Source organism: Triticum aestivum, chromosome 2D, assembly GCF_018294505.1.
Source record: "Triticum aestivum cultivar Chinese Spring chromosome 2D, IWGSC CS RefSeq v2.1, whole genome shotgun sequence".
NCBI classification, from domain to species: Eukaryota; Viridiplantae; Streptophyta; class Magnoliopsida; order Poales; family Poaceae; genus Triticum; species Triticum aestivum.
Genome location: NC_057799.1, coordinates 518512430 through 518526464, shown reverse-complemented (window position 1 = coordinate 518526464; position 14035 = coordinate 518512430). Strand labels below are relative to the sequence as shown.

Below are 14035 nucleotides of genomic sequence, written 5' to 3'. Positions count from 1 at the left end.
GACCCCAGGACGTCCTGCTGTCATCTGCACCCCGTCCCAGTCTTCATCCGGCCATCAGGTTTCCTTCCCCTCAAAGAAGGTATGCATGAGCAGCTAGCCATCAGGTTTTGGTAGGTGGCTGGATGACAAAAGACTTGGTTACACACTGATGTATTTCCGTTTATTGCAAAATTAATGGAAAGGGGTGAGAGCCCGGTTGGAAAAAAGCTAGGTTGTTTCTTCTCATCCACCGCAGCATCAGTTCCCTTTCTTATTGAATATAATCAATCAATACCACCAGGCCGTAGAGATGGGATCTTCACAATTTCTGGGTCAGATCCGCCCCTGGTGTCCATAGCAGGATCATGCATGTTGTTGTGTTCATGGATTCCATCTTGTGGATGATGATTTGTGTATGATTGGTGTGCTATCTTTATCTTGCGTGGTTACAAATTTTTGTTGTTTTTACAAGGAATGGTGTGCGATAGCTTAGTAAAATAATTAGAACTACTCTGCACATGGATACCCATGCGTGTACAATTGCTGTATTTTTTAGAAGATACTAACTAACTAAAGATTCTAACTGCCGCTCTTTGTAGATTTTGAAGGAAGGAGAGAAGTCCGCTAAGCCACCCCCTTAGGAAGCGGATGGACTAGCTCGACGCGGTCTTTTCCTGCCCATTCTGCAATCATGGGAGTAGCATTGAATGCCGGATGTTAGTACTATATTCATGTGTTTTCCTGTTAGTTGGTTGATAATGGATAGCTATCTATCCATTCAACATTGTAAATGGCCTTCTTTTTCTCTTCAGTCATATGCACAACCTGATTGGTGAGGTTACTTGTCAAATCTGCCAGGAAAGCTTCAACACCATTGCAAATGGTACATAGAACTGCAGATTGTACCTCCGTCATCCCGCCGTCCTCACCCCATCATTGTGCGCCCCCGCCTGTCCGCTCACGCATTCACATTGAGGAAGATGATGAGTACCTCGGCCACGCCGCCGTCCTCTCCCCGTCGTCGCGCGCCCCCGCTCGTCATCCATCCGCTGCTTTTCCAGTCCCGACCGCCGGAGAGTCGCGCCGCTGGGAACAAGCACCTTGCAATCGTGGTGTGCTTCTCCGTTGGTGCTGTCGTATAGACATCTTGCAAGTAAGTGACCTTCAATCCAAATGTTATCTTTCTCTGCACTTGATTTCAGTTGCTTTCTTATGGTCTCCTGAATTACTTGGCATGTGTCAGCCATTCTGGATAGGGAACGTTCTTACGGGACATCATGTTCACTTGGGATACTTACTGGATTAAGGAAGAAATTTTGAAATGCTTCTGAAACAATATCGTTTCATTAGTTGAAGACTTTAGGTAGTTCAGCATGTTCGATTGAGCATAATTAAGAAGCTTGATTTGTAATTATATAAAAAAATTGTAAAATGATCTGTAAAAGTTGAACTTCTCACCAAAATTATATCACTGAAGTTAAATCAAGTGAAAAAATAGTGTGCTGCGGTGCAGTTACTTGCAGCTGGGACTGATCTGATGAAGAAATTATTCTATTAAAGACCTGGCAGATAGTTTTTCTGCTGGCAATGTAATTACACTTGTTTGGATGTGCTTGTTTTGGATTAAATGATAGAATGGGTGTTGTACTGTTGTTCTTGATTTTCTCACTTATTTAGTAGTGTTTGACGGGCATTCTAATCGTTTTTTTAGACCACTTTGGAGAGGGTACGTGATTGAAAAGCTCGGACTTTCCTGTTAGCAAGAGTATTTTATATCTTACCATGAAAAGCTGTAATGCTATTGTTCCTACAGATTCAAGAACTCAGATTTAGTAACAAGATAGATTTTTATCATGCCTCGCTATGAAATCATGTTTGGTTGCAGTGCAAAGGTCAATTGAGAATTTGAGATCCGTTGTGAAGAACTGTAGATGCTTGCTTGTCGACTGCCCAGAGATTTTGTTTCTGAATTTTTTTGTGTTGGATCGCAGGATGTTGCTGATATATGGTCATGTTTGTTCAAAAAAAGTCGTGATGTGTTATTGATCAGGATATTAGTATATCCCAATCTCATCACAGGATCTGTTCACTGGGTTTCTGAAACTATATAGCATTTTATTAGTTATGGGTTGGAGCAGTCTTTCTTTTTTCCTCTCGAGAAAACATTGAAGCTTAATGTCTTGATGCATTTGAAAAAGAGAATGGCAAAACAAAACAGTTTACTTAAGGGTTACATGAGTGCCTCTGAATTTTAGAAAATGTCAGCAATAGTTTCCTGTTTTGACTAAGATTCTTTATTTTCTTGGGAGCAAGCATTTTCTGTAATTCACACCACAACATGACGGCATGTGTTGGAAATATGCCCTAGAGGCAATAATAAATGGTTATTATTATATTTCTTTGTTCATGGTAATTGTCTATTATTCATGCTATAATTGTATTGTCCGGAAATCGTAATACATGTGTGAATATATAGACCACAACGTGTCCCTAGTAAGCCTCTAGCTGACTAGCTCGTTGATCAACAGATAGTCATGGTTTCCTGACTATGGACATTGGATGTCGTTGATAACGGGATCACATCATTAGGAGAATGATGTGATGGACAAGACCCAATCCTAAGCATAGCATAAAAGATCGTGTAGTTTCGTTTGCTAGAGCTTTTCCAATGTCAAGTATCTTTTCCTTAGACCATGAGATCGTACAACTCCCGGATACCGTAGGAGTGCTTTGGGTGTGCCAAACGTCACAACGTAACTGGGTGACTATAAAGATGCACTACGGGTATCTCCGAAAGTGTCTGTTGGGTTGGCACGGATCGAGACTGGGATTTGTCACTCCGTGTGACGGAGAGGTATCTCTGGGCCCACTCGGTAATGCATCATCATAATGAGCTCAATGTGACTAAGGCGTTAGTCACGGGATCATGCATTGCGGTACGAGTAAAGAGACTTGCCGGTAACGAGATTGAACAAGGTATTGGGATACCGACGATCGAATCTCGGGCAAGTAACATACCGATTGACAAAGGGAATTGCATACGGGATTGATTGAATCCTCGACATCGTGGTTCATCCGATGAGATCATCGTGGAACATGTGGGAGCCAACATGGGTATCCAGATCCCGCTGTTGGTTATTGACCGGAGAGGCGTCTCGGTCATGTCTGCATGTCTCCCGAACCCGTAGGGTCTACACACTTAAGGTTCGGTGACGCTAGGGTTGTAGAGATATGTGTATGCGGAAACCCGAAAGTTGTTCGGAGTCCCGGATGAGATCCCGGACGTCACGAGGAGTTCCGGAATGGTTCGGAGGTGAAGAATTATATATAGGAAGTCAAGTTTCGGCCACCGGGAAAGTTTCGGGGGTTACCGGTATTGTACCGGGACCACCGGAAGGGTCCCGGGGGTCCACCGGGTGGGGCCACCTATCCCGGAGGGCCCCATGGGCTGAAAGTGGAAGGGAACCAGCCCCTAGTGGGCTGGGCGCCCCCCCATGGGCCTCCCCCCATGCGCCTAGGGTTGGGAACCCTAGGGTGGGGGGGTTCCCCCTTGCCTTGGGGGGCAAGGCAACCCCTTTCCCCCTTTGGCCGCCGCCCCCCCCATGAGATCCCATCTCTAGGGCCGGTGCCCCCCCAGGGGGCCTATATAAAGGGGGGGAGGGAGGGCAGCAACCTACAGCCTTGGGCGCCTCCCTCTCCCCCTGCAACACCTCTCTCTCTCGTATATGCTCGGCGAAGCCCTGCCGGCATCCCGCTACATCCACCACCACGCCGTTGTGCTGCTGGATCTCCATCAACCTCTCCTTCCCCCTTGCTGGATCAAGAAGGAGGAGACGTCGCTGCACCGTACGTGTGTTGAACGCGGAGGTGCCGTCCGTTCGGCATTCGGTCATCGGTGATTTGGATCACGGCGAGTACGACTCCGTCATCCACGTTCATTGGAACGCTTCCGCTCGCGATCTACAAGGGTATGTAGATGCACTCCTTTCCCCTCGTTGCTAGTATACTCCATAGATGCATCTTGGTGAACGTAGGAAAATTTTAAAATTATGCTACGATTCCCAACAGTGGCATCATGAGCCAGGCCTATGCGTAGTTACTATGCACGAGTAGAACACAAAGCAGTTGTGGGCGTTGAGTTTGCCAATTCTTCTTGCCGCTACTAGTCTTTTCTTGTTTCGGCGGCATTGTAGGATGAAGCGGCCCGGACCGACCTTACACGTATACTTACGTGAGACAGGTTCCACCGATTGACATGCACTAGTTGCATAAGGTGGCTAGCGGGTGTCTGTCTCTCCTACTTTAGTCGGAACGGATTCGATGAAAAGGGTCCTTATGAAGGGTAAATAGAAATTGGCAAATCACGTTGTGGTCATACGTAGGTAAGAAAACGTTCTTGCTAGAAACCTACAAACCACGTAAAAACTTGCAACAACAATTAGAGGACGTCTAACTTGTTTTTGCAGCAAGTGCTATGTGATGTGATATGGCCAGAAGATGTGATGAATGATATATGTGATGTATGAGATTGATCATATTCTTGTAATAGGAATCACGACTTGCATGTCGATGAGTATGACAATCGGCAGGAGCCATAGGAGTTGTCTTTATTATTTTGCATGACCCGCGTGTCATTGAATAACGCCATGTAAATTACTTACTTTGTTGCTAAACGCGTTAGCCATAGAAGTAGAAGTAATCGTTGGCGTGACGACTTCATGAAGACACAATGATGGAGATCATGATGATGGAGATCATGATGATGGAGATCATGGTGTCATGCCGGTGACGAAGATGATCATGGTGCCCCGAAGATGGAGATCAAAGGAGCATAATGATATTGGCCATATCATGTCACTATTTGATTGCATGTGATGTTTATCATGTTTTTGCATCTTATTTGCTTAGAACGACGGTAGTAAGTAAGATGATCCCTTATAATAATTTCAAGAAAGTGTTCACCCTAACTGTGCACCGTTGCGAAGGTTCGTTGTTTCGAAGCACCACGTGATGATCGGGTGTGATAGATTCTAACGTTCGAATACAACGGGTGTTGACGAGCCTAGCATGTACAGACATGGCCTCGGAACACACGCAATACACTTAGGTTGACTTGACGAGCCTAGCATGTACAGACATGGCCTCGGAACACGGAGGACCGAAAGGTCGAGCATGAGTCGTATAGGAGATACGATCAACATGGAGATGTTCACCGATCTTGACTAGTCCGTCTCACGTGATGATCGGACACGGCCTAGTTAACTCGGATCATGTTTTCACTTAGATGACTAGAGGGATGTCTATGTGATTGGGAGTTCATTAAATAATTTGATTAGATAAACTTAATTATCATGAACTTAGTCTAAAATCTTTACACTATGTCTTGTAGATCAAATGGCCAACGTTGTCCTCAATTTCAACGCGTTCCTAGAGAAAACCAAGCTGAAAGATGATGGCAACAACTATACGGACTGGGTCCGGAACCTGAGGATCATCCTCATAGTAGCCAAGAAAGATTATGTATTAGAAGCACCGCTAGGTGATGCACCAATCCCACAGAACCAAGACGTTATGAACGCTTGGCAGCAGCGTGCTGATGATTACTCCCTCGTTCAGTGCGGCATGCTTTACAGCTTAGAACCGGGTCTCCAAAAGCGTTTTGAGAAACATGGAGCATATGAGATGTTCGAGGAGCTGAAACTGGTTTTTCAAGCTCATGCCCGGGTCGAGAGATATGAAGTCTCCGACAAGTTATTCAGCTGTAAAATGGAGGAGAATAGTTCTGTTAGTGAGCACATACTCAGAATGTCTGGGTTGCACAACCGCTTGACTCAGCTGGGAGTTAATCTCCCGGATGACGCGGTCATTGAGAGAATCCTTCAGTCACTTCCACCAAGCTTCAAGAGCTTTGTGATGAACTACAATATGCAGGGGATGGAAAAGACCATTCCTGAGGTATATTCAATGCTGAAATCAGCTGAGGTAGAGATCAGAAAAGAACATCAAGTGTTGATGGTGAATAAAACCACTAAGTTCAAGAAGGGCAAGGGTAAGAAGAACTTCAAGAAGGACGGCAAGGGAGTTGCCGCGCCCGGTAAACCAGTTACTGGGAAGAAGTCAAAGAATGGACCCAAACCCGAGACTGAGTGCTTTTATTGCAAGGGAAGTGGTCACTGGAAGCGGAACTGCCCCAAATACTTAGCGGAAAAGAAGAAGGCCGGCAACACCAAAGGTATATGTGATATACATGTAATTGATGTGTACCTTACCAGTACTCGTAGTAGCTCCTGGGTATTTGATACCGGTGCGGTTGCTCATATTTGTAACTCAAAACAGGAACTACGGAATAAACGGAGACTGGCGAAGGACGAGGTGACGATGCGCGTCGGGAATGGTTCCAAGGTCGATGTGATCACCGTCGGCACGCTACCTCTGCATCTACCCACGGGATTAGTTTTAAACCTCAATAATTGTTATTTAGTGCCAGCTTTGAGCATGAACATTGTATCTGGATCTCGTTTAATTCGAGATGGCTACTCATTTAAATCCGAGAATAATGGTTGTTCTATTTATTTGAGAGATATGTTTTATGGTCATGCCCCGCTGGTCAATGGTTTATTTTTGATGAATCTCGAACGTGATGTTACACATGTTCATAGTGTGAATACCAAAAGATGTAAAGTTGATAACGATAGTCCCACATACTTGTGGCACTACCGCCTTGGTCACATTGGTGTCAAGCGCATGAAGAAGCTCCATTCAGATGGACTTTTGGAGTCTCTTGATTACGAATCATTTGACACGTGCGAACCATGCCTCATGGGTAAGATGACCAAGACTCCGTTCTCCGGAACAATGGAGCGAGCAACCAACTTATTGGAAATCATACATACCGATGTGTGCGGTCCAATGAGTGTTGAGGCTTGCGGAGGATATCGTTATGTTCTCACTCTCACTGATGACTTAAGTAGATATGGGTATGTCTACCTAATGAAACACAAGTCTGAAACCTTTGAAAAGTTCAAGGAATTTCAGAGTGAAGTTGAGAATCAACGTGACAGGAAAATAAAATTCTTACGATCAAATCGTGGTGGAGAATATTTAAGTCACGAATTTGGTACACACTTAAGGAAATGTGGAATAGTTTCACAACTCACGCCGCCTGGAACACCTCAGAGAAACGGTGTGTCCGAACGTCGTAATCGCACTCTATTGGATATGATGCGATCTATGATGTCTCTTACCGATTTACCGCTCTCATTTCGAGGCTATGCTTTAGAGACTGCTGCATTCACTTTAAATAGGGCTCCGTCTAAATCCGTTGAGACGACACCGTATGAATTATGGTTTGGGAAGAAACCTAAGCTGTCGTTTCTAAAAGTTTGGGGATGCGATGCTTATGTCAAGAAACTTCAACCTGAAAAGCTCGAACCCAAGTCGGAAAAATGCGTCTTCATAGGATACCCTAAGGAAACTATTGGGTATACCTTCTACCTCAGATCCGAAGGCAAGATCTTCGTTGCCAAGAACGGGTCCTTTCTAGAGAAGGAGTTTCTCTTGAAAGAATTGAGTGGGAGGAAAGTGGAACTTGATGAGGTGATAGTCACCCCTTCCGAACCGGAAAGTAGCGCAGCGCGGGAAAATGTTCCTGTGGTGCCTACACCGACTGGGGAGGAAGTTAATGATGATGATCATGAAGCTTCGGATCAAGTTACTGAACTTCGTAGGTCCACAAGGACACGTTCCGCACCAGAGTGGTACGGCAACCCTGACCTGGAAATCATGTTGTTAGACAACGATGAACCTTCGAACTATGAAGAAGCGATGGCGGGCCCGGATTCCGACAAATGGCTAGAAGCCATGAAACCGAGATAGAATCCATGTATGAAAACAAAGTATGGACTTTGACTGACTTGCCCGATGAGCGGCGAGCCATAGAAAACAAATGGATCTTTAAGAAGAAGACGGACGCAGATGGTAATGTGACCATCTACAAAGCTCGACTTGTCGCTAAGGGTTATCGACAAGTTCAAGGGGTTGACTACGATGAGACTTTCTCACCCATAGCGAAGCTGAAGTCCGTCCGAATCATGTTAGCAATTGCCGCATACTATGATTATGAGATATGGCAGATGGACGTCAAAACGGCATTCCTTAATGGCTTCCTTAAGGAAGAGTTGTATATGATGCAGCCGGAAGGTTTTGTTGATCCTAAGAATGCTAACAAAGTATGCAAGCTCCAGCGCTCAATCTATGGGCTGGTGCAAGCATCTCGGAGTTAGAACATTCGCTTTGATGAGATGATCAAAGCGTTTGGGTTTACACAGACTTATGGAGAAGCCTGTGTTTACAAGAAAGTGAGTGGGAGCTCTGTAAAATTTCTCATATTATATGTGGATGACATACTATTGATGGGGAATGATATAGAATTCTTGGAAAGTATAAAGGCCTATTTGAATAAGTGTTTTTCAATGAAGGACCTTGGAGAAGCTGCTTATATATTAGGCATCAAGATCTATAGAGATAGATCAAGACGCCTCATTGGTCTTTCACAGAGTACATACCTTGACAAGATATTGAAGAAGTTCAATATGGATCAGTCCAAGAAGGGGTTCTTGCCTGTATTGCAAGGTGTGCAATTGAGCACGGCTCAATGCCCGACCACGGCAGAAGATATAGAAAGGATGAGTGTCATCCCCTATGCCTCGGCCATAGGGTCTATTATGTATGCCATGCTGTGTACCAGACCTGATGTAAACCTTGCCGTAAGTTTGGTAGGAAGGTACCAAAGTAATCCCGGCATGGAACACTGGACAGCGGTCAAGAATATCCTAAAGTACCTGAAAAGGACTAAGGATATGTTTCTCGTTTATGGAGGTGACGAAAAGCTCGTCGTAAAGGGTTACGTCGACGCTAGCTTCGACACAGATCTGGATGACTCGAAGTCACAAACCGGATACGTATATATTTTGAATGGAGGAGCAGTAAGCTGGTGCAGTTGCAAGCAAAGCGTCGTGGCGGGATCTACATGTGAAGCGGAGTACATGGCAGCCTCGGAGGCAGCACAGGAAGCAGTCTGGATGAAGGAGTTCATTACCGACCTAGGGGTGATTCCCAATGCGTCGGGCCCGATGACTCTCTTCTGTGACAACACTGGAGCTATTGCCCTTGCGAAGGAGCCCAGGTTTCACAGGAAGACCAGGCATATCAAGCGTCGCTTCAACTCCATTCGTGAAAGTGTTCAAAATGGAGACATAGATATTTGTAAAGTACATACCGACCTGAATGTAGCAGATCTGTTGACTAAACCTCTCCCTAGAGCAAAACATGATCAACACCAGGACGCAATGGGTGTTCGATTCATCACAATGTAACTAGATTATTGACTCTAGTGCAAGTGGGAGACTGTTGGAAATATGCCCTAGAGGCAATAATAAATGGTTATTATTATATTTCTTTGTTCATGGTAATTGTCTATTATTCATGCTATAATTGTATTGTCCGGAAATCGTAATACATGTGTGAATACATAGACCACAACGTGTCCCTAGTAAGCCTCTAGTTGACTAGCTCGTTGATCAACAGATAGTCATGGTTTCCTGACTATGGACATTGGATGTCGTTGATAACGGGATCACATCATTAGAAGAATGATGTGATGGACAAGACCCAATCCTAAGCATAGCATAAAAGATCGTGTAGTTTCGTTTGCTAGAGCTTTTCCAATGTCAAGTATCTTTTCCTTAGACCATGAGATCGTACAACTCCCGGATACCGTAGGAGTGCTTTGGGTGTGCCAAACGTCACAACGTAACTGGGTGACTATAAAGGTGCACTACGGGTATCTCCGAAAGTGTCTGTTGGGTTGGCACGGATCGAGAGTGGGATTTGTCACTCCGTGTGACGGAGAGGTATCTCTGGGCCCACTCGGTAATGCATCATCATAATGAGCTCAATGTGACTAAGGCGTTAGTCACGGGATCATGCATTGCGGTACGAGTAAAGAGACTTGCCGGTAACGAGATTGAACAAGGTATTGGGATACCGACGATCGAATCTCGGGCAAGTAACATACCGATTGACAAAGGGAATTGCATACGGGATTGATTGAATCCTCAACATCGTGGTTCATCCGATGAGATCATCGTGGAACATGTGGGAGCCAACATGGGTATCCAGATCCCGCTGTTGGTTATTGACCGGAGAGGCGTCTCGGTCATGTCTGCATGTCTCCCGAACCCGTAGGGTCTACACACTTAAGGTTCGGTGACGCTAGGGTTGTAGAGATATGTGTATGCGGAAACCCGAAAGTTGTTCGGAGTCCCGGATGAGATCCCGGACGTCACGAGGAGTTCCGGAATGGTCCGGAGGTGAAGAATTATATATAGGAAGTCAAGTTTCGGCCACCGGGAAAGTTTCGGGGGTTACCGGTATTGTACCGGGACCACCGGAAGGGTCCCGGGGGTCCACCGGGTGGGGCCACCTATCCCGGAAGGCCCCATGGGCTGAAAGTGGAAGGGAACCAGCCCCTAGTGGGCTGGGCGCCCCCCCCATGGGCCTCCCCCCATGCGCCTAGGGTTGGGAACCCTAGGGTGGGGGGGGGGGTTCCCCCTTGCCTTGGGGGGCAAGGCAACCCCTTTCCCCCTTTGGCCGCCGCCCCCACCCCCCCCCCCCATGAGATCCCATCTCTAGGGCCGGCGCCCCCCCAGGGGGCCTATATAAAGGGGGGGAGGGAGGGCAGCAACCTACAGCCTTGGGCGCCTCCCTCTCCCCCTGCAACACCCCTCTCTCTCGTATATGCTCGGCGAAGCCTGCCGGCATCCCGCTACATCCACCACCATGTCGTCGTGCTGCTGGATCTCCATCAACCTCTCCTTCCCCCTTGCTGGATCAAGAAGGAGGAGACGTCGCTGCACCGTACGTGTGTTGAACGCGGAGGTGCCGTCCGTTCGGCATTCGGTCATCGGTGATTTGGATCACGGCGAGTACGACTCCGTCATCCACATTCATTGGAACGCTTCCGCTCGCGATCTACAAGGGTATGTAGATGCACTCCTTTCCCCTCGTTGCTAGTATACTCCATAGATGCATCTTGGTGAACGTAGGAAAATTTTAAAATTATGCTACGATTCCCAACAGCATGTGCATAGCATAAACCATCATTTGGGTAATCTAAATATTAGCTTTGGTAGCCTCATTTGCAATTGTGTATGTCTGTCAGGTTGATGCCGAGGTAGCTAGCAAAGATGCATGATGCATATATTATTCAGTACTGTTCTTACTGACGTTTTTCTTTCTGATGATAAACCATGGGGATAAATTGGCAATGTATCTCTTCACCTTTCAGAATGAGAGCTTCACAGAGGTCCTCCTGGTGTGGGAGATCATGAGAGCCTAGAAATGCAAATGAGGCTGGAAGGATTATTTTGTTGGTGTCCGAGAGCGAAATATTTTGTGTTGCAAAGTTAGCCGTGGACCCTGTGTGAGAGCTTTGGGAGGATGATCTTGCCGCTATGCTGGTCATGTGTCAACCGTACGCCTTTTACTTTTAATACCGGCATTTTTGAGGTGCAGGATTTCTCAAACAGCACTATATACAGGGCCTTCCAGACTATCTCATAGATTTTATCCTGTAAAGTCGTGTGAGTTGTTTCACATGCTCGAGTGTGAATGAATTGTAGGGGATGCCACTTGTGCTGGTTGGGATGTTGATGGCGTGTGTGCTTTTTGCCGCTGCTAGCATCTACTCCCTCCGTTCGGAATTACTTGTCACAAAAATGGATAGAAATTGATGTATCTGTAGCTAAAATACATCTAGATACATTCATTTCTTGGACGAGTAATTCCGAACGGAGGGAGTAGATGAGTAGTATAGTGCACAACTGCATTAGCTTTGGACGTATGTGCTTCAATACTTTTTTTTTCTGTTGGGCTTTAATATTCTACTAAATTTCTGATCGATAAAAATGTTTGTGGCTACTATAGTACTCCCTTCGTCCGGAAATACTTGTCATCAAAATGGATAAAAAGGGATGTATCTAGAACTAAAATATGTCTAGATACATTCCCTTTTATTCATTTTGATGACAAGTATTTTCGGACGGAGGGAGTATATGTGAAATATACAAACATTTATTCCTTGTTTTCTTATCGTCTAATGTGTTTGGCACTTTTTCTTTCAGATTTACCTCTCTTCTTTGTGCAGCAGGTGCAAGGTCTCAACATGTTCAAGGCTACTTCCAGCTCTTCTTTTTTCATTTTCATCTTATTTTTGTTCATGCATTTTTCTACCATACAAGGACTTGAGGTGATTCGTTGGTTGTAGGGCATGGGGAGCTTCACAATTATGTTAACTCAATACTGAATGTATCAAAACATTGTTATGGTTACTTCTTATTATTTGGTTACACAAAGTCATGCTAGCACAAGTTGTATGTATATCTTGAGATACATGGTGATGCATCTTTGTGAGATTAATTGTGAACCCAATTTATTGATGCTTTGACAGTTTCTGATTTAGTGGCTTACACTGAAGGTGCATACCATCAGCAAAGATATGATTAGGCTTAAGATATAAGGAGAAATAACCGTTATATATTTAAGTTAAATACACATGGTTTTTCACTTCTGTGAAGGATGGAGTTATGTTTAATGTCTAACTTTCACATTTTGTTGTGTATGGATCCATAGTCGATGACCAAGTTGTTGTCTATGTGTGTTATTTGACTTGTCAATCTGTGGGTTGTTGTATATAATAGCTGAGAAGTCCATTGTGTGCGCATGTTCGATACGAGATGTGGTAGCATATGGAAAGAATATCTGCAAAGCTATATATAGTTCAAATTTAGATTTGAGCTACATTGTTGCATTTGTTCATTTTATTGAAATAATTGTGTCCTAATTAGAATGACCGAGGAAATTTGCTTTTATTATTATACGTGCGTTGCACGTGCACGCTTACTAGTCCAAGTTAATAGTACATAATTTCACTGCTCAACTTCAAACAATTGTCCAAGTTTAGGTTTTAATGGTGTTTCTTCGCTTTTTTGAGTTGAATCGTGTTTCTTTCATAAATGTCAAGTAGATGTGCGCACACGAGAAATTCGGACGGGCACACACGTGCTCCGGCTGCCTGATTGCCTCGCATTCCGTAAAGTCGTTAAATCTCACACGAGGGCACGGTAAGTTTTCTTTTTATCTGCCGCGGGTTCTAGACTTACGATTTTGTTGATCGCTCGCACCAAGTTTTACAAGTCGAATCATGTTTGTTGGACGCCGGTTCTAGACTACGATTTTGGTGGTCGCTCGTGTCAAGTTTCAGAAGTTGAATCATGTTTGTCGGTCGCAGGTTCTGAAACTTCCAATTTTGTCGGTCGCTCATACCAAGTTTCAAAATTTTAAAAAATCGTCAAAATTTATTTAAATTGATCTCATTTGAAAATCCTTGTCACGGGGAACACGAACATGCAAACGAAATTAAATCTGGAATTTTAGTTCAAAAGATATGGAGATTAAAAATCGAAAGGCTAAAGAAAAGGGATTGTGTGCCCGCACCCCGGCGTGCTACAAATCCTCTCCCAGAGCTATGTACCACCACATTAAAGACGGGGTCATGGAGTTTTAAAATTAGTGAAATCATAATAGTTGTTTGGCTAATGATGATAATATTATCAATCCAAACTAAAAATAACATTATCAATCCGTCGTAATGGGTGCCAAAATAAAATTTGGACAATTCCGATGATGAACTAAATCGTACTCACTTGTCCACAATAATATTGTAACATTCATCTTTTTATGCATTTTAATTAGTGAAATGGATGCGTTAAGTTGGAGAATGTCAAGTCCAAGTTTATAATATGCCACATACCATCCAAATAAAATCACGAGAGCTGTTTTAGTAATTTAAAATTCTTTATTATTATTTTCAAGCTTGGATCGGTTTTATTTCTTTTGCAAGGAAGTTCAAATTGTGTGCAATTAGCAGCATCAAATCCCTCCGTCGGCGAAGTCATTGGTCCCTGCCTCCATCTGCTGCTCCGGCGGCGGTTGGGGA

The 14035-nt window shown here is 44.5% G+C and overlaps 1 protein-coding gene across 1 annotated transcript; it reads left to right on the top strand.

Annotated features, from left to right (window-relative positions):
• The first annotated feature begins 851 nt into the window (after positions 1-851).
• Positions 852-11458, top strand: LOC123049737 (uncharacterized). The gene is made up of 2 exons (XM_044472621.1): positions 852-1132; positions 11327-11458. Exons 1-2 carry the CDS (start codon positions 860-862, stop codon positions 11375-11377), a joined length of 324 nt encoding a protein of 107 aa, XP_044328556.1. The 5' UTR covers positions 852-859; the 3' UTR covers positions 11378-11458.
• Positions 11459-14035: the final 2577 nt, after the last annotated feature.

Excerpts from the sequence above, each read along its gene's own strand:
- LOC123049737 (XM_044472621.1), top strand. The coding sequence starts at position 860 with ATGGTACATAGAACTGCAGATTGTACCTCCGTCATCCCGCCGTCCTCA. Across the intron at positions 1,133-11,326 it reads GTCGTATAGACATCTTGCAA|AATGAGAGCTTCACAGAGGT; the intron begins GTAAGTGACCTT and ends TTCACCTTTCAG.